General features: G+C 34.6%; 1 protein-coding gene across 3 annotated transcripts; it reads right to left on the bottom strand.

The window, feature by feature from the left end:
* Nucleotides 1-1,352: 1,352 nt before the first annotated feature.
* LOC105335373 (DDB1- and CUL4-associated factor 1) lies at nucleotides 1,353-24,906 on the bottom strand. 3 transcript variants are annotated; one of them, XM_066081800.1, is made up of 37 exons: nucleotides 24,702-24,906; nucleotides 21,546-21,654; nucleotides 20,534-20,684; nucleotides 20,256-20,372; nucleotides 19,690-19,827; nucleotides 19,030-19,381; nucleotides 17,877-18,010; nucleotides 17,622-17,723; nucleotides 17,288-17,446; nucleotides 16,356-16,396; nucleotides 15,963-16,101; nucleotides 13,515-13,724; nucleotides 12,961-13,130; nucleotides 12,603-12,722; nucleotides 11,883-11,982; nucleotides 11,400-11,516; nucleotides 10,964-11,035; nucleotides 10,317-10,398; nucleotides 9,930-10,069; nucleotides 9,563-9,644; nucleotides 9,131-9,255; nucleotides 8,107-8,310; nucleotides 7,428-7,624; nucleotides 6,830-6,905; nucleotides 6,477-6,538; nucleotides 6,252-6,315; nucleotides 5,911-5,982; nucleotides 5,709-5,765; nucleotides 5,470-5,546; nucleotides 5,153-5,234; nucleotides 4,506-4,739; nucleotides 3,927-4,017; nucleotides 3,519-3,617; nucleotides 3,278-3,354; nucleotides 2,811-2,894; nucleotides 2,486-2,573; nucleotides 1,353-2,054 (listed from the first exon to the last, which is right to left on the bottom strand). In XM_066081800.1, the coding sequence occupies exons 2-37, from the start codon at nucleotides 21,644-21,646 to the stop codon at nucleotides 1,900-1,902; spliced, it is 4,371 nt and encodes a 1,456-aa protein (XP_065937872.1). In that variant the 5' UTR covers nucleotides 21,647-21,654; nucleotides 24,702-24,906; the 3' UTR covers nucleotides 1,353-1,899. The 3 variants fall into 3 exon arrangements, with proteins under 3 accessions (XP_065937872.1, XP_065937875.1, XP_065937874.1); XM_066081803.1 differs by having other exon boundaries at nucleotides 1,353-2,042; XM_066081802.1 differs by having other exon boundaries at nucleotides 24,773-24,906.
* Nucleotides 24,907-25,214: the final 308 nt, after the last annotated feature.

Below are 25,214 nucleotides of genomic sequence, written 5' to 3'. Positions count from 1 at the left end.
ATCAGTTACATTTATGTATGAATACCTTCCCTTTGTCAACTTTATGCATCATTTTAGGTTCACAGCTGGTCCCTTTCAACAACTAAATTTTCGATTATGTTCAAGCACTTGACGCGATTCTATTACGAGCAACAAATTTACCGTCCAATTTTCGATATCGAAATTCTCAAAATCAATTCATTTGAATGGAAAATGGTATCATTTTCTAACGTGTATAAAATTAACTCAACAGCATATTGTTTGAAGTCGTTCGACCTTGGATTTTTAAATTATGTCGATATTTGCAGTTATAAGCAATTTCAAAGTATTTCTATATTCATGCATTAATTCGAAGAAAAATTAAAAGAAGTTTGCAGCCTCCTAGTACCTTTATCTGCTCTGCACTTTAATCCTGTAGGTTGTAAAAATAAATAAATATATATCTCTTCATTTTTTTAAACATTTTTCAATGTAAAAATTGCGACACTCCTTCCACCTTCCATATTGTGATGACCTCCGTCTCTCAAATTCCGACGATTTATAGAATACAATTCTTTTTTTTGTTATTCTGGTCTACTTCTAGAAGCATAGCCTACAGTCCTTCAGCAGAACTACTTTTTGTTTGCTGTTGTTGTGAACTTCGGAAAATTCATGAAAATTATGAACTGCATGCATCTCCGATGCCATAGGGGTCAAGATAAAAGCAAATTAAACTTGGAGACTTGGATCACAAGATCTAAAGTATCTAAATATTAACTTATTATAATGTTTGCTTTTCTTGACTTCCTGATGTCACAGTTATTGAACTATTACCTATCATAATTATATAGAAAAATTTATGAAGACGTTTTGATATTTATCACGCGCGGATACAGAATTTTTTTTCCGGGGGGGGGGGGGGGGGGGGTTCCGACGGTTTTTTGAGTTTGCCCGGGTGTGGGGAGGGGGTCTTAGGCATATAAATATTGAAAAGTTGAATTTTGCAGGGGGGAGGGGGTTCTAGATTCTAGATCCACATGTTTTTTACTGGCTATCAAGGTCTTTTAAACAGAATTTTGAAACACCTCTTCAATATTTTCTCTTTACATTTAACCCCTGCATTTGACTATCACAGTTTGAAAGACCTTGAAAAAACCTTCACGCAAAGATAATGTGATTTCAATCAAGTCTGGAAGAAACTGATCAAGTGTTTCTGATGAAGACTTCTAAAATGTTAAAAGGCTAAAGACACACAGAAAAGCTACTATGGTCTGATTAATTAATATGTTCACTTGAGCATTTGGTTCAGATGAGCTAAAAATACTCCCCAGATCACAGTAGCAATAGAGGGAGGGGAGAAGACAGTGTTAATTTCAAAAGATAAATGACCAAAATTAAATAGCATCAACATTTATTGATATCTGTAAAATATTTAATGACTTGAGAAATGTACAATATATCATAACCATTCATAAATTATAAAATCAACATTCTGAGGAAACCCACAACAAATAAAACAAGAAAACACAAAGTATTGTCAGCATAATCTCCTTACAGTAAGTCAATGTATGCCCAGTAGCACCTGTAGGTACATTTTTTACAATATCATACAAAATGTCCGTCATATCAGACTTTTGAGGCAGAACAGATTCAACACAAGTTACTTTCAGAAAATGTGCAAAATGTACACAATTATACATACTTAACTTTCTAACACAGCTGGTCTTAGTAACCATTGAATACCACATTTTCATCAATGGCGTATAGAAAATTAATCAGTTATTAATTATTGTAAATTTTTTTTAGTCCTTCCCATGTATTTTATTCTTTTAAAAGACAGTTAATTTTAGTTCATGATTATCCAGTATTCATAATGAAAATTCGGATAAAATAGGATATTTGCAATGAAAGTGGTTGAGTTTTCCCTCACATATAACTCGATCATAAGAGTTCAAATAAAGCGTCATCATCAATATCATCTCCGTCATCATCATCATCATCGCTGCCCATGTCACTGAACGAGAAGTCTCCATTATCTTCTTCATTGTCCTCATCATCTTCATCATCATCGTCATCATCACCGTCTGTAAAGAAGTCTGATGCCACATCAGAATAGAGGATAGCAGTGAAAGCTACATGAAGCACATTTCACATATCTTATATTGTTATTTCTTTATAGAGGTCCCGTCAACTTCCCTTTTGTTGTTCTCCCATATCTAAACACACTGCCGTGTCTATTTGGCACAGTGCATAACACATGTAAAATACTGTTTGCTGAACTTAAATTGACATTCATTTTTTATGAATCTCAACAAATTTTAAGTCTTACATGTTTATAAATGTTCGCCATAAGTTATCAAATGAGTTCGATTTTTCTCAGCAACATCAATTATGCAAAATATCTCCAAAAATACAAAACCTCACTATACCCAAAAATATAATAACTCATTGGATAAGCCCTCTTTTGCACAGCAATTGAGAAAACCCTACATCCATTGAAGTCTTTCAATGTAAAAATCTATCATACCATCATCATTCGAGTCATTGAAATCATTTAAAAGATCTTCATCATCATCATCTTCATCATCCACTTCATCAAGTTCATCATCTTCTGGCTATAAAAATAGGTTAAAAGTAAAACATATAATAAATTATGTAATTATAAAAAACATTTTAGTCCAAATCAATCAAATAATCAAATATCAAAACATTCTTTGGTCCAAATTAATCAAATAATCAATCAATCAACAGTTCAATTTTATTAATTATCAAGGACAAAAATGATTTCAGGTCAAGACCTAACAACATTACAATGGACAGTTGAGGAGACACACTCTACGAGTTGTAAATACCTGATCATCTTCCTCGTCTCGGAGTTTTCCAACCTCGTATAGCTTACAAACAAACTCCTCAGTGCCCAGCTCTGTGTTCAGATTCTAAAAGTGAAATTTACAAAGCAGATATTACATTTAGCTAAAGGCAACCTGGCAAGTAAACGATTAAGTACGTACCGGTACTGTAGATTCCTATTCAAACATGAGGAATTAATATCCTAAAATCCCAAGAAGCACATCTCACCAATTTTAACATGTCACTTTTACTTTTCGGACAGATATAAACTTCATGAAACTATAATAAATTTGACATTCGCGATTTTTTATTCTTGCAATTTGTTACAAAACAGTTGAATTACGTAATGAAGTACTCCCATATATATGTGAAGAATTAGAAATGACAAATTAAGGCACTGGCATCATATCCATCAGAGGCAACAGTTACCTCCCTTGAAAATTAATAACCACAGACAATAACCACTCACCTCCACCACTGCTAGGTAGCAGTCGGACCGATCTGTACACAAGTCGGATATACTTTTGGACCTTACATCCATGGTGGCTGAAAATTAATGTCCCATAAATCAATACAATGTGAGTTCTCATCATTTTTTGCTGTTTAAAAAAAAAAACAAAACAAAAAACCCCATTCATATCCTGGTCATCCATACTGCAATATTTATAAGAGACAAGGTTTGAATTCTAGGATCCTGGAAGTGTTTGTACCAATTGAACTGTAGTCTGTGGAGTCAAACGTTCTGAAGGTGGAGCTGTACGGACTTCTTCCTTTAAAGTCATCCATCTCCTCATCCATCACATAGATAGCTACAAACATGGAAAAGAGAATTAAACATGTATAAAGACATCAGGCAGCAATAAAAATGACTGCTAAGAACATAGCAAAAACAACATGTACACATACACACAGCTGTAAACAAAGCTAAAGAAATAGAAATATAGTCATGAAAAGACCCAGCATAAATACACAGCATGTACCTCATATATTGATCAATTAACAAAGGAAATACAATGCACCTTAATTTCACTCAAGGCTTTTCTTGCCAATTTACAAATATTATAAATATTATCTTTTTGCTAGCAATTATATAGGAATCTACATTACATACTACCCACCGTAGATGATGTCGCCCCGGTTGTTGAAGCGAATTTGGCACTGGTTTAAGGCAGGGACTGTGTGCAGGAGATGATAGGACCGGATGTCCCACTAGCACCCAGTTAAAGATCAACTCAACAAAATGGTGGCGAAACATGCAGCAGCATATTATTCAAAGGCACTTATCATTGTACAAGTGCCAATACTCAGCATGTACATTGTACTATATTCACTTTCTCAGACACAAACTTATCAAAATATATTACCTGGAAGGCATTACTATGACCTTCATATTAAACTGAATTTCCAATCTCACATAACTCTTCAATTCATGAAGATTACAGGTTGCAATACAATGAATGGCCAAGGGTTTTTTTGTATACAATATATTTTTCATCATACATGACAGACTAAGTTCTGAAGGTGAAAAAATCACTGAATTTTGAAGGCACTACAGGAAAAGAGACACCATATTATACTTGGACCCATAAAAGAAAATCTTAACCAACAATTACCACTAAATGTAAATATGTGTCTACATCTGTATATTAATTATTTTGTATCAAAGTCTGTTGAAACTATATTCAGGTAAAGGATACAACTTCAGAGTTGATGATGATTTCCAGACCCATCGGATGAAAGACTCCGCTGATATTGTCATTGAATTTGTCAAACTTGTGGATGGATTTGCCACTGCGTATATCCCACAATACCCCATCGTTTAGGACCAGTTCGTCTGTGGGGTTGAAGGTTGCACGATTTTCCCGGTAATTATTGGCTTTGTTAGCTTCAAAGAGTTTGAGAATTCTTTGACCTGTTGAGACATCATAGATCTGCAATACGCAAAAATCATATAAAAAGATTGGTATTAACTTATACATGTCCCAGAACTGACTACACATTATCAGGATTGAAATGCCGTTAGTTTCTTAAAAAAAAAAAAATTGAAAACATGCCTATGGTATCAAAAATAGCCGAAAACATTCTAAAATCTAAAATGAAAAAAAATTAACTTGTCAAAGATGGAAAAATATCTATGTCCATAAGTAAACACCATTTCAGCAATAACATTTTCAAATAACTTTACATCTAGCATTGCACAAATTAAGAAAATCTAGCCGTTCAAAGTACATGTAGTTCTTTCTCCATTTAATCTTTCTTCCAATTCATTACATTATTTGACAGTGAGGTAAAAGCGAATGTTTAAAAGTCCATAATGAAAGTAACACAAGGACCAATGACCTACATTGGCTGTTTCCTCTTTGGTCCCGATGATCCGGTCCTGGATCAGTTTACTGAACTCTATATGGCTGTCTTCAAAACTGTACCTATTCAAAAATTGAAGCCAATCATGGTCATTTCAGGTATAAAAAAAAAAAGATTTCTTTCTTGTCAAGGCAGTCATTTTACTTAATTTCTACCTTGTCAATAAAGACAAAATTCAATGTAAACCTTGCTATCTTAATTAAATTCAATAGAACAAAAAATAACTATAATATCTGAGGGTTCGAGATATGTGTGATGGGGTAAAGAGATGAGGATGTACATGTTTGGAATACATACTTGTTTTCCACAACATCCCCATAGGTCCAGACCCCTGATCCATTGTCTGCATAGCTGACCAATAGAACATCATGATCCTAAAGGATATTGGTTAATGCAATATCAATACCTAATATTATTTTCAATGATGAAGAATTCAAATAAAGCAGTAAACAGAGAGCAGTGAATATCAAACTCATAAAATTCTTCAAATCTTTATCAATGATAGAGCTCACCGATAATACAAAAAAATCACTTACTTTGGCTTGCTGGAAGTCTTCAATGGGAACCTGATGAAAGTTATAGCTGGCTGTTTCCTGGAACCCAAACAATTACATGTATTTTTGAATTAATAAAAAAAAATAAATAAAAACAAACTGCATCCTAAAAATATTTTAAGAAGACCTTTAATGCAAATAATGATTCAACACAATACAAATCCCTGACAAGTAGAAGACTTACCTCCCCTGACTGCAGACTGACTAGTTTGATGTCTCCCCAGAATGTCCCATACATCAGATATTGCTCATCTCTCTGTCAACACAAAAATACCACCAATAAGTACATGTATATCACTATAGATATAGGTAAACCTTATTGAATTTCAAAATCTAACATTTTAAGAGCAAGAATTGCCACAGATGCTCATGTCACAAATGCTCATCTCTCTGGTAGCATTGTTACATGTAACCATTAATGAATTAACCTCTTTAGAAAGTGAAAGCAAGACTTTAAAACTATGTGCATTACTAACAAGATTGTCAAAAAAGGTATCAAGACTGTGCAGAAGAAACACCACTCACTGAAAAGGAACAACACAGCATTCCTCCATCGTCTGAGTTTCTGTAGGATTGGCAGGGCCTAAACCTGCAAACAAGGAAGGCAAAAGTATTATGGTGGACTCGCATGCTGGAGCATTCTTTGGAATACTCTTCATAAATACACTACGGATATGAGTTTCAAAACTTTAAACTTCACCAAAGAATTTTGCGAGATTTGCATAAATTATTTCTGTGCTGCTGCCTTACCGACTGTAGATAAACTTCCTGTCCACACTAGCACCTCCTATCCCCCCCACCTTGGGCCCCAGCTGCAAAATAAATATAGGTTTATTTTATACAATATTGTGTATACATGTACATTGTACACTCATGTTGATGTGTTGTGTTATATTTGTAACAAAACAATACATTTCCTTATTACGTTTGATTTGCAAGAAATAAAGCATTAAAAATACTGCATTGTCAATACACAGCAACACAAAGATTCCCAAAACTTGTACTTTTATTACATAATGGGCTCATTTTCTTAACTATTTATCTGTAGTAAGCAAAACTCAAATCTTTTTTTTTTCCAACTGCCACTCCCAGACAGTTCTCACCATTCTATTGTATATCCTGGATGTGGCATTGAGTGGCGCCATTCTTCTTCCTCGCGGCTCGGGACAGCGGTGGGGTCTGTAACGTAACAACACAGACAGTACAGTTCAGCACACAATACAACTACAAGTACCTCCAATAAATCCTACCTATAGATGAAACTACATCAGGACTTTTGTGTATCAGAACCAACTTCTGAATTGTTTGCAGAGAGATAACTTCTGTGAATCTTTAGTTCTTCTAAAAATTTGCAAAAAGGTTCTCCATCTTAACAAGGTAATGACCTGATATGCATTCAGTGATTTCAGTCATATTGATTCTGCATTAATTAACCTGAGATCGTGAATGCACAAATATTTTGTGTAAGATGAAGTATATTTCTGAAATTTTTAACAAAAATCAATGACCCGAGATTTTAATTTTAATGTGCATAAAAGTCTATGAGCAGCAAATCAATAATGCCGTGACATGAATCTCGCAAAATTACACGCAATTTACTCATCACACAGAAACAATTACTTTCAGTACAATTAGTAAATTTCAAGTTTTATCAAATGAATAAAACTCCATACATGAAGTATGTTAAACATGGCCACTCACTTAAACAGAGACATGGGGGGACAGGTGGTGACTGGATTCCGACACAGAGCGTGCTGTTTACGGAGGTACTCTGTCACTATCTTATCCAAGGTCATGTCATAGTCTCCTTGACCTTTTAAATGCCCTTTTGACCTCCAGACAGGACTGTTAAGACTGCAGTCCTTTTCTGTGCTGAACCTACTTTTGCTGGCGGAGCCCTGCAAAAACATGAACATAATATATAAGAATGGTTACAAGCAGAAACCATTTACCGATCCATATGCATATGCTTTTATTTACATGTACATATGTTTCAAGTTCTTTGCTTGATATATGCAGGACTAAAAAAAATCAAAAAATTTGCAGTTACCTTACATATGGTTATGATCTAAAAAAATTTTTGCAATCACTTTTACAGCGCAGAATATTCTATTAGAATAAGACTGAAGCAAATAAAAACAGTTACAAAATTTCCCTGTTATTGCAAATTTTCAAGGCACATGAAAAAAATCCCTCCCTGATTTCAGGTAATTCATTTACCAATATGTATGATAAACAAATTTTTTTTACACCTTCTCCTGCATCAAAACCATCATCATAATTTGGTATATCAAAATTGTATTGCTTTTACATGGAAAACAAATCTGCATCAGTTTGTTTGAGTTAACTCTTGCAGTCTGATAATAGATGAAACACTAACCCTAACAGGAACAAGGCCAGGTGAGAATTGCTGGTTGTGCCGACCAATGTGAAATCTGATTGGTCCAGGAGTGCCGGGGGTGGAACCAGGGTTGGTGGGACTCTCCCTCTGACTGCTGGAGTTGCTAAAGTAACCAGAACTAGTGGACGGGATGTCAGGGGTGCCGGAGAGGTGGGCAGCGGCAGAGTGACTGATTTGTCTGGACTATAGGGAAAAAAGAATAGCAAATTTTACAACATTCTTTTCAATGCACATTTACAAATCAAAAACCTTTTTTTCAAACCTTTTTTGGGAGTTGATTTTAAAATCAACTCTCCTAAGCAGTTACTCAGACAAACTGAAAGTGAAACAGTGTTTGGACCTCAGCACAAATCATTGCTGCTGACAAGACTTAGGTCTTGAAAATAATTGATAAATTTGATGTAATGTATGCTACAGCATTGTTTTTCAAGGAAACTTATCTATAAATACATTGAAAATAGTCAGATTTTAAATGGTACGAACAATTTAAATATTTTTTGTAGTCGTATGTATTCCTAAGCCAGAGTTCAATATAGTCTTCTTCAACTCGACGCTCGGCTGTTTCTGTAAATCCTTGTCGGAGATTTACGGTGTCAGCCGAGCGTTTGGTTGAACGAGACTAGAGTTAAATATTGCTTGGATCCATACAATTTTCGAGAAATATTTCTATTACCGATACAAAGTTTGATTGAATTAATGTTATCTTTAAATATTATTTAACATGATTCATATGAGGGTTTCTCGACATTCTTGTCGAAAAAAGTCCAAAAATTCATGTTATAAAAATGTGCGTAATTCAAATTAGAAACTACATGTACTTTTTATGTAAAATAACATATCACTGATTTTAAAATAAATAAACATCGACAAAATCAACTCCCGTCAGTTCTTCAGCACTTTGTTTCTATTAACATTTTTTGACATTTATAAATGTACATACACATATATTACATTAATTTTCATGGAATTTTAAATTCAAAAATTAATGCAATGTGAAACTTACAATTCTGGGGGAGGCTAAATGTGGGGAGGAGAAAACACAGGGTTGAGCGGGTAGGACGTTGGGGGGAGTGATACTGCGGGGGAGGTTGGCCTCCCTCTGTAAAGCAGCTGCTGCATCCGCTAATCCTGCAACATTTACAATATTTCTCATCGTTAATTTACCAATTTTAAGTCTATCAAAAGAAATCAGGTTATGGGTTCCAAAAAAGATATTTAGTATGAGAACCCTGTGCAATAAATGTACCACATAGCCTGTTAAATCTACGAGACAATCAATACAATGTACTACTATCACATTCATGGCCAATGGCAGACAAACTCCGTTTTAGATCTGAACCTTCCTTCCCCACAAGTTTCAAGGAGTTCTAATAATCATCCTATGAACACATAGATTCCAATTTCTCGCTAGAATAAATAGAGAAATGCAGACTACCTTTGGACTGTAGGTGACTGTGTATGAGCTGTAGTAACTCCTTCTCTTGGAATGTGATCCTCGATTGAGCAACAATGTCAGCCTGAAACACACAATAGAAACTAAAAATATAATCCAAATTAATGCTTATTTCAAAGACCTGTGCATATATGTATATCCAGCTTTTGTATAGAATTCCTATTTCAAATATTATTGAGGTTTTTTTTATTAATTGAGCAAAACTGTCAGCCTAAAACATACAATGGAAACCCAATAAAAATTCAATTGATTGGCCAAAAATTTAAAGGTTTGTGAATACTTCTAATTCTCTTACACAATTTTCATTTTCAAATCTACTTGAAAATTGACATGAGAGGGCGTTTCTTACCCTTCTGATATCCTCCAGGGAGGCGTCTAGATTGGCGCTGGATTTCTTTCCGAGCACTCTCTCCAGGAGCTCGTTGGCATATTTACAAAACTTGACGTGTTCTTGCTGCTTGTCTTGTAACACTGGCTCTTTCATAAGCACTGTTTAAAAAAATCATGTACATATTAATTGATACTTAGTTCAAGTACTTTTAAAACATCTATAAATGTTTAAGCATAATACATCAGAAGTGGAAAAGAATGAAAATATTTATTTTCAATATCAATCATTTGGAGCTTGTGCACATGCAACATTCTGATAATGATCCCTCTCTATACATACATGTACATGTATCTAGCAGATTATCTCTTAATTAGATGTATTCTTGAGCCTGACATATAAACTTACACTGAATCTGTCCGTTGTTGAACAGAGGAAGTTTACTCATGATCTGTCTCACTGTCTCTGACCTAGACAAACCAACCAATGCCTGAAAACCAAGAAACAGTTATACGAAATAATGAAATTGGTCAACATCATAATATGTTTTACGGTGCTACCGTTGTGGCGAGCGCAGCAAGAAATTATATACCTTGCATAATTGTCAACTTAGTGTTTTAGTGCTATAAAGGTATCAACGAACGTCAATGAATTTTTGAGAGAGAGAGATTCCTGTTTGTAGGTGTGTAATTTCCCACTTTTAAATTTAATGGTTAGACTATATGCAATATCTGCCTTCATTTTTTGTTTGTTTTTTTTATTTAGTTCAAAATGTCCTATTGTTTATTTCCTCCCTACTCGTATAACGTTACGTAATGCTTACTGTACACGTCTCGCCAAAGCTTGTGTGGTACTCAAAATGTGTCTTCAACCCTCAAGACACCGTAAATTACCAGTTAAAAGTCAGCCATTTTTGGCATAGCACCACGAGTGAAAACATTACAGCATTATGGGACGTAGACAAAAAATTTTGTTTGATGAACTGTAGGTTTACCTCGTTCTTTTTCCCGCGCACACTGGTTCTTAAAGCTCGCTTCGCTTGCTTTGTTTCTTACCTTACACGCCAGCGCCCTGATACAGTCTGCATCTGTAATTGGGGTCTTGATGGACAATAACTTCAACAGAGCCTTTATTCAATCAAAAATAAAAATACATTTACTTTCACAGTACATATACAGTAAAACACGCTTATAACAAAGTCCCAAGGACGGTCAATTTTACTTCGTTATAAGCGTAATTCGTTATATCCATCAAGTTTACAACATGAAATAAAGTCACAGGTAATGAAAATCACCTCGCTGTAAGCGTCAATTCAATATAAGCGTGTTCGCTATAACCGTGTTTTACTGTAGATATATCTTACATGTAAAAGTACCAGGTGATTGAAAGAAATTCAAGAAAATAGATTTATTTTTATAACAAATATATTTTTCTTTTAATAATTCAACATATCCTCCAGTACATTCTTGGTAACCTTGACCCACTTCTTACCATGATCCCATTGTTGACCCTGACCCCATTCCACATCTTACTGAGGACATCTTCTCCCACTTTCAGGTTGATTCTTTTTTTAGATCCAGCAACAAATCTCCCTAGTCCTCCTCCCAGCTAAAAGGTTGAGGTCAGATGTAATGAATAATATATTACATAATATTATAATAATGGCAAAGTAAAACAAACATGTCGAAAAAGCTCTATAGATGATAAAATGCTAAGAACCTACAACATAATACAAATAATAACTAAGACAGTAACTGAATTGTTTTCACTGAGGACTAAAATCTTTACATTACCTGCCCTCTCAACAAAGCCCATACCATATAAGTACAATGGAAATAGTAACTGAAGTATTATTACTTTGAGACAACAAGCTAAAAGTTGCCTTCCCTCTCCAATGGACTGATACAATAAAAGTAACAATGAAAGCAGGAACTGAGCCATATAAGTATACAATAAGTACTGCATAAAGCCTACCCTCTCGACGGGGCCACACACACAGTTGATGATGATGTTGAGGGCAGACTTCTGGACCTCTGGATCTTGTAGCTCTCCCTCTGCTAGACCAATCAGCACACTGTAAAATATATAATTATATAAAACCCTGATTGTCTAATGAGTTCTCATTACAAAGCTATCATAAGGCAACAACTTAAGGTATCTCATAACAAAATCACATTAACTAGTGAACTACTCCCAAAATCATTTAAGTATCAATCCCCCTCCTCTTTCCTTGAAAAAAAAACCCCCAACTTGTAGAATGTAGATTTCATTGCATACTTGGAAGTATTTGATTTGATGGTGTTTATATGGATAGTGATATACTGTGGAATCATTAAAATTTTCGTGGCATTCATGTGTATCCCTCCCCCACAAATTTACATCCTCAACGAAAACAAATTTAGAAAGAGTTATCTTTCTTACTGAAACTGAACACTGACGCATCCAGGAAATTACATCCCCACAAATGACAAAAACCCCACAATCCACGAAAATTGACCCCCACGAAATTAAATAATTCCACAGTAAACGCAAGGCAATTACATAGTGATTGATTATATCCTAATTATGCCCGTCACAAAATCTCAGTATTACAGATCTTAACTGAACCATCTGTCATCACTCTTATATATGTAACAATTGCTACTAATCTTCTGTCTCTCCAAGCTTTGCTGGTGGACCCTGTTGAAGGTTTACCTGATGGCTGGTGTGGAGATGTTGTTGTACATGGGGACAGACTCCAGGAGGGCCAGCTGAGACTTGGGTGTGGCCACCAACACGTTGATCACATCAAGGACGTTCTTTATCATTTCTGTTCTGTAGGGACAAAACAATACATACACATATCATTTGACCAAATAAAGTTGTCTTTCAATATAATTCAATAACATGTATACAATTCTCTCTAAAAAATCATAAACAAAATTCTAATGTAATTCAAATTTTTCTAAATACCCTAACTGTCCTAAATTTTATTTTATGAAGCCTTCAATCTTCAGAACTGTTTCTCTAACATGACCACATTAACAATAAACTGTTTGAAGTTATTTCTTACTTTCCAGTGAAGTGGTTCCACGTAGGGGCCAGTGCGATCAGCTGACACATTAGTTTGATCCCGCCCAGTTTATGACATGTGATTTCGGGCGCCCAATGAACTCGAATTGGCATCAGCTCCATCATAATCTCAATGTTCTCCTGAACTAATTCTGGTGTTAATTTCAAAGCCTAGTGAAAGCAGAGGTCAATAAATTACAATCATGTACATACAAGACAAAATAATTATACTGAAACTACATCTTCCTAAAATGGCAACAATTAAGATGAAAATTAAAATTCATATTCAGTGACATAAGATAAAGGGGAATAATTCAATTTACAACCTGGTATTAGAATTTCACAAAGATTGCTGACAAAGGAGGATAAATCTTGCAATAAAATTGCAAAAATAGAAACACTGCTTAATGCATCTTACATAGAGTTATTTAAATCTTTTGAAAATAGTAATTTTTAATAAAATTCCAACAGAATATAGGTCAATGTTAGCCTTGATAATGGCAAGACTCCTAAGTATCAAACTTAACCTGCCTTAAAACAAAAATCCAAATTTACCTTATATGGAGGAATCTCATGAATGGGTGAGTTGTTGTCATCACTGCGAGCATGTGACCTCTTGATCTCATCCACTTTGTGACAGATGTGGGCCTCGAAGTATTTCTTGAGCGCGAGCGAGACGTGGCGTATGAGCTGTTTCATGGTGAAGATCTGGTCGTCCCCCACCTCTCTCTGGTCATCCACATCCAGGATCTGTAGGGTGCTGATCTATGGACACCAAAGAAAATAGTTCATAAATTTATTTGCTAAATTATGATATATTCAGTTGATTTTATCATGTAATTTTCTATTGTCACTGCTTGTTATCTCTGAAAAAAAATCAAAGGCCTGAAGGGCCACAATGGCGTCGAGTTAAAGTTAATTTGAAGAGTAAAAACCTAAATAATTTTTTTAACAAGTGAAAAGCTGTCAATGTGACAGCAAACCGGGTTTTCTTTTATGTGAACTGTATCCATAATCCATGTCAACCCATATCCAGTGAAATAAAGTACCCCATATGCAATATTTTGCTAAAAAAGACTTAGTTCAAAAGCTGGTATTTTTTTCATGAATAACTAGAAATAAAAATCCTAGAAATATGCACACCTCTGATACATGTACAATTAATCTGCAAAAGAACAACTTTTTATCTATAAAACTGTAGGAATAGTTATCCGTACAATGAGGTTACCCTATATGCAATATTTTGCTAAAAATTGACTAACTTCAAAAGCTGGTATTTTTTTTCACAAATTATCAGTAATCAAAATCCTAGCAATATGCACACCTCTGATATATGTTTAATTGATCTGCAAAAGAACAACTTCTTATCTTGAAAACTGTAAGAGGAGTTATCCGTACAATGAGGGTACGCTATATGCAATATTTTGCCAAAAAATGACTAAATTCAAAAGCTGGTATTTTTTTCATAAATTATCGGTAACCAAAATCCTAGCATTAAGCACACCTCTGATATAGCCTATGTATAACTGATCTGCAAAAGAAAAATTTCCTATCTTGAGAACTGTAGGAGGAGTTATCCGTACAATGAGGGTACCCTATATGCAATATTTTGCCAAAAATGACTAAGTTCAAAAGCTGGTATTTTTTTTCTTAAATTATCGAAAATCAAAATCCCAGCAATATGCATACCTCTGATATATGTTTAATTGATCTGCAAAAGAACAACTTCTTATTTTGAAAACTGTAGGAGGACTCATCCGTACAATGAGGGTACTCTTTATGCAATATTTTGCCAAAAAAGCTGGTATTTTTTTCATAAATTATCGAAAATAAAAAAGAAATTAAAAAAAAATACATTAGTAAACTTTAAACAAAAATAGAAAATGTTATTTATCACATAACTTATAAAATTACAATTCATTACAAATTTGCTCACCTAATTCTTAAAAAGTTTTGAATTTCAATTGACAATTTAAGTTTATAGAAATATCTTAGGAGTTAAAAAAAAATTTAGATTTTTTTTCTCTATTTATATGGAAATAAATATTAAAATTATTATTGTGTTTAATTCTATATATTGTATACTGCTGATAACCACTCTGTCTCTTATTATCAATTTCATCTAAAATTCACAAGGGTCCAAATGACACGGGCCGAAAAGATCAGGGGTAGATAAAAGAGAGCACCCATTCACGTTGTTTACAAAGTGAAAGTAGTTCACTAGTTGGTTTAAAATAACGTTTGGTTGTAGATGTACTTATCGCTCGATTAGGAAGTTTTGTTTCTACAAGATCAAACATTTGTGCATTGTCAATTTTCGATATGGATACAAAATAATCTATTTTGCGGGCTAGTACATTTCATAACCAAATTGAGTATGTAAGCCCAGCTATCGCATGTGTCTCGGTGCTAGTGTATTCATCCGCTGAAACTGAGACATATTGTTTTCAATAAAATGTGAACATTTTTAAAGACGGCAACCATTTCGAATCTGCAAACTTGTTTTGTTGACGTACAGTTCTGCCCGAAATTGAATTATGTCATCTATTTTTCTTCAAACACATACGAAAACTTTGCACTCATTTGAGTTGTTTGGCTCCTAAAAATGTAACTTCCGGACGTACGATCCCTAGATGGCTTTCGAGCTTCGCTCGACGCCATAAAAATGAATATTTTGCATTTCACCTTAGGATGTTGAGAATCACTTAAACAAAATAATTATGTAGCTATCAAATTGCAGCTTATGCCTAGGCTATCAAAGTGTTCTTCAACAGATTTGGAATATTCAAAATCTACATATAAATACACTTTTACAAAGTTTTTTGCATTAGAGATCAGCAGAGATGTACCAACAGCTAAATTAGCCTGTATATAATAACTGGCTTGACTCATAAATAAAAATAGATATACACAGCTGATGTCTCAAACATTAACTATCACATTCCAGACTCTACCTTTTTTCCTTTAAAACTAAACAGTTGACAACATTTTTCATCAACCTACCACATTAAAAAGTCTCCTTAGTCCATCCTTTTGATCAAACAAATTTAGGATCACCCTGTAGGGAAAGGCTTGTCCAAAAAACATGGCAGCATGACAGCGACTTGAATCATGGGAACACTCAAGCAACCAGAGAGTGTAGCTATCATTGGAGAGAAAGAGAAGTTGTTCGATCAAAATATTAATGTCCATAACATTAATCAAAAAGTAAGCTGCATTTTCATATAATAAATCAAATCAAATTCATATATAAATCTTGAAACACTTATTTGCCCTCAGTTCTGATATAGTGCCATAAAATACAGGTGGTTGGGAGAAGAATGTCTATTAATGAATTAAATCTAATTGCAAACTTGGACCTAGGATAGAGAATATAATACAATAATGGAAAGTTACCTGACTAAATCTTGAAGAGTCCTGTCTGGTAACAAACAGACCTAAAATATGAATCACGGAAAAACAAAAAATTATTTTTCTAATCTTCATTCTGTGCATTAATCAGCATTTAAATTGACTTGTATTGTGCAATCATTTTAAATGATGTTCAACATGATTCAAAACAAGATATCTGTGAGCCAATGCTCACTAGTGATACCCTCGCTCTGACGTGAATATGCAAAATAAGCAAAGTCGACATTTAACAGAAAGCTGGCATCCGATTGGTACAGAAATATATCCCACAATATGGCATGCCTAAACAAATAGTGTGTTAAAATTTCAAGCATCTGCGATAAATAGCTGCAGAGAATTCTTTGACGAAAATTTGTTTGAAAATTTTGGCTAAAATTAACAAAGTACACATTTAACAGGAAGTTGACGTCCGAATGGTACAAAAATATATCCAACGATATGGCATGCCTTAACAAACACTGTGTTAAAATTTCAAGCATCTGCGATAAATAGCTGCTGAGAAATCTTTGACGAAAATTTGTTTGAAAATTTTGGCTAAAAAAAACCAAAGTACTCATTTAACAGGAAGTTGACGTCCGATTGGTACAAAAATATATCCAACGATATGGCATGCCAAAACAAACACTGTGTAAAAATGTCAAGCATCTGCGATAAATAGTTGCTGAGATAAATGCGACATAAATTTTTGTTACGGACAGACAGACAGACGGACAGACGAGGGTAAAACAGTATACCCCCTCTCCTTCGGAGCGGGTGTATAATTAGTTTTTTTTTTTTTTAAGTTTGTATAGAAGTTATTTCAGGGATTATCTTTGTAACAACAAAATCCACGAAAATCATTCTGAACTACTCTGATGATTTCACAGTATTGAATGGAAAGAGAGGATAGGTGTTTATGCCATTCTATAGGGTCTCACCCTTTCCATGGCGTCCTCAAAGTAGGAGAGGTAGTAGATACAGAGTGAGACCCCACAGGCAGCCACAGAGGGGCGGGGCACCTGCAGGGCTTTCTGGACCCCCTGCATGGACAGGAACTCTATGGCAAACTTCTTGTGACACAGCAAGTTAGCAGTGTACTGAAAGATGATAGCATAAAAAAATTACATTTTCTTTAATTCAACATCATCTGACAATCTTCTTAATGGACAGTTTAAAATTCATGCCCAACTACACTGTTAAGCTTTCATTGGCTATAACAAAATAAAGGCGTTTTCAAATCATAATATTTAAAGCATAGATTTCTTTCTCTACCTTGATTGCTTCAAAAGCCAGTCTGACATCTGCGTTCTTTTTCAGGTCCATGTAGAAAAACACCAGGTCCAATGCATTGTGTTCAAAGGCTGCACCAATCAACTGTAAGTCGCAAGGTGGCTTATTTATATAAAACACACCCACACATAACATTTTTAAAATTCAAAATTAAATTTTTGTGTTGGCATCGAACTGCTAAAGAGTGTGGAAATTACAATTAACTGAAGATTTATACAAGATTATGAACACAATAACCTCTTGGTATTCTGCCATGGGTGTAAGGTACTGTAGAATGACCCTCTGTTTCATGGCTATACTGAGCGGCATCAGACTGTAGGTCCCTATCACATAACACTTCATCTCGGCCCAGCTACTGTTACTGCACTCATCTGAAATATCATCACAGTTAACTTTTTATTTAATCTTTACATTAAAGCTGCTTGGTCCGATTTTATATCAAATTTTATGCACGCTTTTAAACGATGGTTATGCTTAGTATCTGTATAATAATAGACATTGCAGTAGTTTTTTCAAGTCAATTAAGCCAAATTTCAATAAAGAAAAATATGTACAAAATTTGCTAACAAACAAACGACATAAAAGGGTACCGCGTTATTTCGCCTCATGTTAAATTTCACCCCTGACGACGAGACGGGTATGGTTGTATTACGACTTTGACATCGCATTAAATAAAGGTCGAAATAGTCAAACAAATTACAAATAAACATGTGTACGTTTTGTTCGCTATTATATCTGAAGTTTGCTTTCTTTGCAATCGATTAATAGCATGCGTGTTGAATAACCCCAATCATTCGGGGGACGAAACCAAACGGTTTCCTTTTCTAAGAATTCCCGTGATGCACTTCGGTTTGTTTTTTCGTTTGCCCAAAAATTAATTATTTTTATTTACTTTGAATATTTCTAACTTTGAAAGGAGACTGATTCTGCTCGTGTAAATAGGAGAAAGTCCGTAACTTTCTAAGATAAATGGTTTGTATGGAAAAAATTTTGATACTGTAATAACAAAAAAATCGGACCAAGCAGCTTTAAAAAAGATTTCTAAAAAAACTGTTCATAATTGATAATCTCAAAACTATTTGTTGTACATATATCTAAAAATTTCTTTAAGAATTTAATAAAAAAAAACAGCTTATTGTATTCAACAGCGTTTACTTAATTCCAAGTAATTAAATGTTAATGATGAAATCAGATCCCTTTCATTTTCAATCTAAAAGATATTAAGCAAGTTTACAGTATTGCAAGTTAAGGGTAGAGGTTAAGGAGTAACTTAGAATCAAAATAAACAAAATCAACTTTTTCTGCAAATAAATTTAATACATGTACGAGAGAAGAATTGAAAAGCCTCACATCATAATTAATTAAGCAGCCAAGGACACAGAATACTTACTGATGGAATCCTCTCTGATTCGACCTCGCTTGAATCTGTAAAGGTCATCGCTATAGTAACTAGGCGACAGGGCCCGTTTCATGGACTCGCGCCTGCTGTTGCTCTCCGATTTGACGCTCTTTTCGTCCCGTGTGGGACAGCTCTGACTCGAGTCCTGGGGGTTATCTCCTCCGCTGTGACTCCCCGTCGGGCTTTCGGAGGAGACTTTTTTCTCGGGCGACTGTTTGGGCTCCTGACCAAATATACCGAAGTGTCTCTGGTTATCCTCATGACTGTGAGAGGATGTGTTCTCCTGGTTTTCTTTCTCGTAGTCACATTTCAGTTTGTGGAGGCGGGTCAACATCAGTGGAACCTAAAACGTTACATCTGGTCATAAATGTGTTACTTCAAATTTTCTCTGTAAATATTTTCAAATAAATCTTCCGAAATGGTTTAACCATTGACAATATCAAACGTGTGTTGTACGATATATATATATGAATGCAAGGGGATAATAATGAAATATAAGTGCAAAATTCATTATCTTTAATTGAAAATACAGACACATTTTAGCAACAAGTTAATGCATCTGTATTATGCAAATATGATCTGCTTGATCATACATTACCAATCATTTCTAAATTTGCATGTTTACAGAACTGGAAGGTATCAATCACTTACCAATGTCCCATTGGCCTCCTTAAATTTGTCTGCGACATCCTGGAGTTCCATGGCCCCAGCAAGAAGCCCTGTGGCATAAGATCTGAGGGGGTCCTCACAAAACTCAGCCCAATGCAGCAGTCTTCTCACCAACCCGTCCTGTGTACACCAAAGGAAAATCAGTCATACATGTTAAAAAGTTCATTCATAAGGTACTGATGGTTATCTGTTTCCTGTAACATCACAGTTTGATTTTAGATGATACCTTGCGGCAAATTTACATAATACAGAATTCTTGAAATCTACTGCCCATCACTAAAAATACTTCTAAAATAATTATCATATAAGTTCATTAAAGCAAGTTATGATTTCATGACGAAGTATGCATGCTAGTATAAAATCATTTTTATCAACAGATACTACCAATTGATAATTTTTGTACTTATAAAAGAGAAACATGACCCTGCCAGCCACAATATTATATGAGTAGTACATTACTCTAGCTAGTTAAAAACAAACAGCATCTTATTACACATCTCTTGAGCAAGGCATACAGATTTTCAGTACGTAACATATAAACGACGTACAGTTTCTTGGAAAACAATGGTGGTCTCTAGTCCCGGCATGACGTCCAACAACAGACGTGATGCGGCGATGTGCAGCTCTGTGTTGTCACGGTTACTCATTAGGTAGGTACTCACTAACTGCAATTAATGAAAGATTAAAAGTGATTTTGCTGCATTCACAGTTAAATTGCTGTGTTTTTACCTGCATTTTCATCATTACAAGTAAACTCCATACCTTTTTCACAAACTTGCCAATAATGCCTATATTGAAGTGTTAAATAGAGGCCACCCTGTGTTACCTTATTCATAAACTCTTCACTCTTGAACAAAGTCTTCATGAGGTGACCCAGAGCACACGTAGGTACTGCCCGCCCGGGATGTCTGTCATCAAAGGGGTCAGGGTCCATCTTATAGTATTCTTCTGTCTCTCTCTCTAGTAACTCGGCCATCCTGCAGAATTAAAGCATAAATTAAAACTTTTAAAGTTCGAAGGTTTTCTGACTCAATTAGAATTGATCGCATGCTACATTACTTAAAAAGGACTATGTGCGGTATGGTCAAATATCTGCCCCCGATTTCAACCAATTTTTAAATAATATCGTATAAAAATAAAATCTTCACAAATCATTGTATAGAGGATGCCTATAACTTTAATGCTGATTTTATTCATCAATGCTCATTCGCTGTTTATCTATGACGTCACCTAAATGACATATTTCCCGCAAATTTGCAAACAAATGAAAATATTCTCATTTTGTTCTATATTTTGCATTCGGAAGTATAGAGCGCAGGTCTGCTCAAGTGCGATTTTAACGTATGTTTTTCTTCAGATAGTTATACACATTATACTAAAAAATGGTACTTGAGCAAGACTGCGCTCGATGTTTCCCAGTCGAAAAACCACCGGAAAACACCAATATTTTGCCACAAAACATCAATTTATCAAAATTATGCAATCTTCATGACGTCATTTCTACATTATGACGTCACTGTGGTGATAACCTTTTACACCTTTATTTCCAATATGATTTTAACTATCTTTCACCTTATTTTCAAAGCTCTTTCTAAAACTTTGATTTTGGGGGCAAAAAAATGCATAAAACCGCACATAGTCCTTTGCAAACAAGCAAAAAATAAAAATAAAAAAGTGCATTTGTAAAAATAACTGACTGCCTGAAACTTAAAAATTAATTTTCTGTTATAAATTTCTTTCTAACTTGTCACTGCTCATATTTATTTTGAAACCTTAACGAAGAGAATCAGCCCCTTCCTTCCACACACCAACACACACACACAGACCACAGTGAATACCTGTGTAGAGTGTTCATCACGTTGAAGGAGCCATTGTTGTGTTCCCTCACCCATTCTTCTAACAGACTGTTCAGCTGGGCCAGAGAATCCAGAGCAGCCATAATTCAGGCTGAAAAATAAAATCAAGTTGTGTGAAAGTGAAAATGTTTACCCTGCATTAATGTCTCCTAAAAGCAAATTCGACCATATGCCTACATATAAAAAAGATGAACTTTCACAAGACAAGAATGATAAATATATATGCTAAATTAATCACTTGGAGATTTCGGATAACTACTAATCTAGTTTATGTGAATATGGTATATTCATAATTAATGTTAAAGGACTTTTCAGGTTTTTTAGGTTACGTGTATTACATGTTATTTAAATGTAGTCTTTCCACAGCATAACATCAACGAATGTATAGTTTACTTCCCTACAGATGAGCATTGTCTATATGTCAAGATAAGCAGAATTTCATTTCTATTAAAGCACACATATTAAGTTAAAATAAGCATGAACAACCTCAATTTACATGTACACTGTACAGAACTATGAAAAATGAGTAAAAAGGTTCCCCTTTGATTCATGTCAAGTCTAAAGGAGAACAAATAACGAACTAAAATAGAATGTTTAAAGGCTGGTCCAGTTAAATTTTGTTGCAATGAGAGAAAGTCAGACGTTAAGGTGGACTTAGCAACCCCCCCTTCCCATTTTTTGGTCAAAGTTATATACATAACCATAATGATGAACCATTTTCTTTTTTGGGGGGGGGGGGGGGGGGGGAGGGGCTTGTCAAGAATTTCTGATCAGTCTAGCCCCCCCTTTCATTTTGCCTCTGACGCCACTGGTATCAGTCCATTATATTGAATATCAAAACAATTTGTTCCTCAGTGGTTTAAGTTTCAAGCTTGTGAACTGCAGATCTTGAGTTAAATCTGCCTGCAGCTTTTATCCAGATTCACCAATTAAATACCGGTAATAAAAAAAATGTTTGCCCAAAATTTTTAGCCTATTTGACTTCTATCACCATCATCACGTCTGTATACTTATAATCTTTTACACCAAGACCATGCTCTCTTTAAAAATAAAGCCTCTACTGCTCATTTGAGAAACTATTTCAAGCTTATAACACAGTGAGCCACCTTTACTGCCAAATACAACTAAAGTTGAAACTAAATTTTAAGATATAAATTAAGAGGAACTGGCCATAGATTCAGTGAAGGAGTCAGACAAATAATCAAGCTACGTTGAATTTCTACCACAGTAGTCAGCAATTCAATTAGTTGCTTTGCTTTGTAATAGAAGACGAGGAATGACCACAAATAGGCTCGAACTCGAAACCCTTCCGTTTAAAAACCAAAGCTCCACCTATTGAGCTAAAGGGTTAACCCACTTATAGCTAGTGCTAAGAGGAGCTTGGCAGTACTGAGCCTATAAAAATACACACTATTACAGCTTTAATATGTTTTACGGTGTAACCGTTGGGACGAGCGCAGAAGAAACCACACATCTGTCATCATTGTTAAATGCAACCCGTGGACTTGCCCTAACCAAAAAACTTTGGCTTTGTCTCGAAAACTTTTACCACCGCAAGGAACCCGAAGTTACAAAACTTTTATTCCAATGGTCCATTCCTAACAAACTGCCACTGAGCATTAATAAAATGTTAAACAGACTAAATAAAATATTTTTATAAACACAAAGCCGTTTGTTTCTTTTTATGTAAATACAATTATTTTTTATCATTACTTTACCTTTAAATAATGATCATTAAAATCAGTAAACAATAAATTGTGTGTCTGTGTTATTTCTCATTCTATTGTTATTATTATTCCTTGCTGTTACCTTTGTTTAATTTATTTCCCTCTGTGACATCAATTTTTTTTTGTACGCTCTATGAGTGTTGTAGACATGTGCCCTCACTCTTTTTTAGTGTATGATATCCAATATTTTTGAAAGGTTTGACCACATATGCAACTATAACAAATACAGTCACGTAGATATTTTAACAGTTCGATTGTTTTCCTTTTATTTATTCATTACAAAATGACGTGGCTGCACGTAGATCTAAATGTAATAATGATTGGACTTTTCTTTTTTAATAATTTTTGTCACCTACCTAACGTATGCATATATGATTGGATCAATATGAAAGTAAATTTAGCATGGAACTTGCATGTGTATTTACTAAGCAAAACAAATTATCAAAACAAAACTAATCAGCCAAAGAGTCACCGTTAACACTGATAGTGAGTACTTCCTACACGTTACATCCAATACAGATGCTTGATCCACCTCTAAATGTATCGCGGGAAATTAAAGCGCGAGATCACTGTGACGTCATATTTAACTTTCTTTTGAGCTCGACAGTTTTCGTAAATTGTCGGACAAATTCGGGGAAGGAAATGACGTCATATGTCGATAGGTACAGGATTTTTTTACGTAAGCATATGTGTTGTTTACTTTAATGTTTTTAAAAGGATTTTTTATATTTAAATGAAGATGATGTATGCAATTTAGAGGTAAGAATTTTCCTTAGAAACGCTTCCTGTTCGACCATGTTGCTATGTACCGCAAAGGATCACTGGGATAGTAGAACTTTTTCACGTGGCCTCATAAAAATTTCTTTGAACAATGTGCAGATTTCAACTTGAATTTCCTCCGTTCGTACACGTTGTCTATGGAGCTCGCTACGTGAGCGGCGCTTCACGCCGCCTCGCTGCGCTCGCTATAAGTTTCGTGACATTAGCTTCGATGCTAATTAAGTTTTACAGAGGCATAATCTAATCTAAGAACATAACATTTGAGAAAAACTGTAAAATATATTTTATCCGTATATTTCGAATTTCCTCCATTAATGAGATAATGAAAAATTAATTCAATAACCCGGATAGTTTTTAAACATTTATGAGTAAAATAAAGGGGGGACTAGCACCATTTGTGGTAATTATAAACGCGGATTGACTTTAATTCCTTCATTTCTTGAGAACATAAATAATATCCGATTGTTTGGAAATGATGTCACTAGAGTTGACATTCTCAATAGCCATTTTTTATCAACCAGTCAAAATCATCAATACTTTAATCTATGACACATGGTATGTATCTCATATCTCTTTCTCTATTTGGAAAAAAAAAATCAGATGTTAATTGCAACAACAAACCAAAACTAACCTGTCAGTTTCGATTAAGTGAATTTCAAATAGTTTGTCAACGAACCAAACAGCATTACATAAAAACTTTACTTTTCAGTTGAGAAAACGCAGCAGCTCTAATACGTTTTCAATCAGACATTCGCTGATTAAATGAGAAAACGTAAAGTGATTAGATATTTCTCCATTTCCCGCAATCCACCATGCTGTTTTTAAACGAAATTATGTAGAGCTAGTACAAGCGATATTTTCGTAATATTGGTTTTAGTTAGTTCGATCTACAACTTATTCGATAAAAGCCTTTTCAATATTTATATACAGCACACGCATCATACAGGATGTCGGATGCAGGATAATTCTGTCAACATGCAACATAATTTTATATTGATATGCTAGGACAGAAGACAGGAGGATAAGTTAGCGCAAATACCCATTTGTTTTATAGTCACAAAATACCATTGCAAATTTATTTTTTTCCCAATTACTAATTGAATTAGGCCTAAATATATTTAATAATGTTATAATACAAATATGC

The sequence above is a fragment of the Magallana gigas genome, chromosome 4 (assembly GCF_963853765.1).
Source record: "Magallana gigas chromosome 4, xbMagGiga1.1, whole genome shotgun sequence".
Lineage (NCBI taxonomy): Eukaryota > Metazoa > Mollusca > Bivalvia > Ostreida > Ostreidae > Magallana > Magallana gigas.
The sequence above is the reverse complement of the archived record's forward strand: the minus strand, read 5'-3'. Positions and strand labels throughout refer to the sequence as shown.

Coding starts and splice junctions, on each gene's coding strand:
- LOC105335373 (XM_066081800.1), bottom strand. CDS start 21,646: ATGGCTGCTCTGGATTCTCTGGCCCAGCTGAACAGTCTGTTAGAAGAA. Junction 11,036..11,399: donor GGGTCAACAATGGGATCATG/GTAAGAAGTGGG, acceptor GATTGAATAAAG/GCTCTGTTGAAGTTATTGTC. Junction 5,235..5,469: donor GGGGATGTTGTGGAAAACAA/GTATGTATTCCA, acceptor ATTTTTGAATAG/GTACAGTTTTGAAGACAGCC.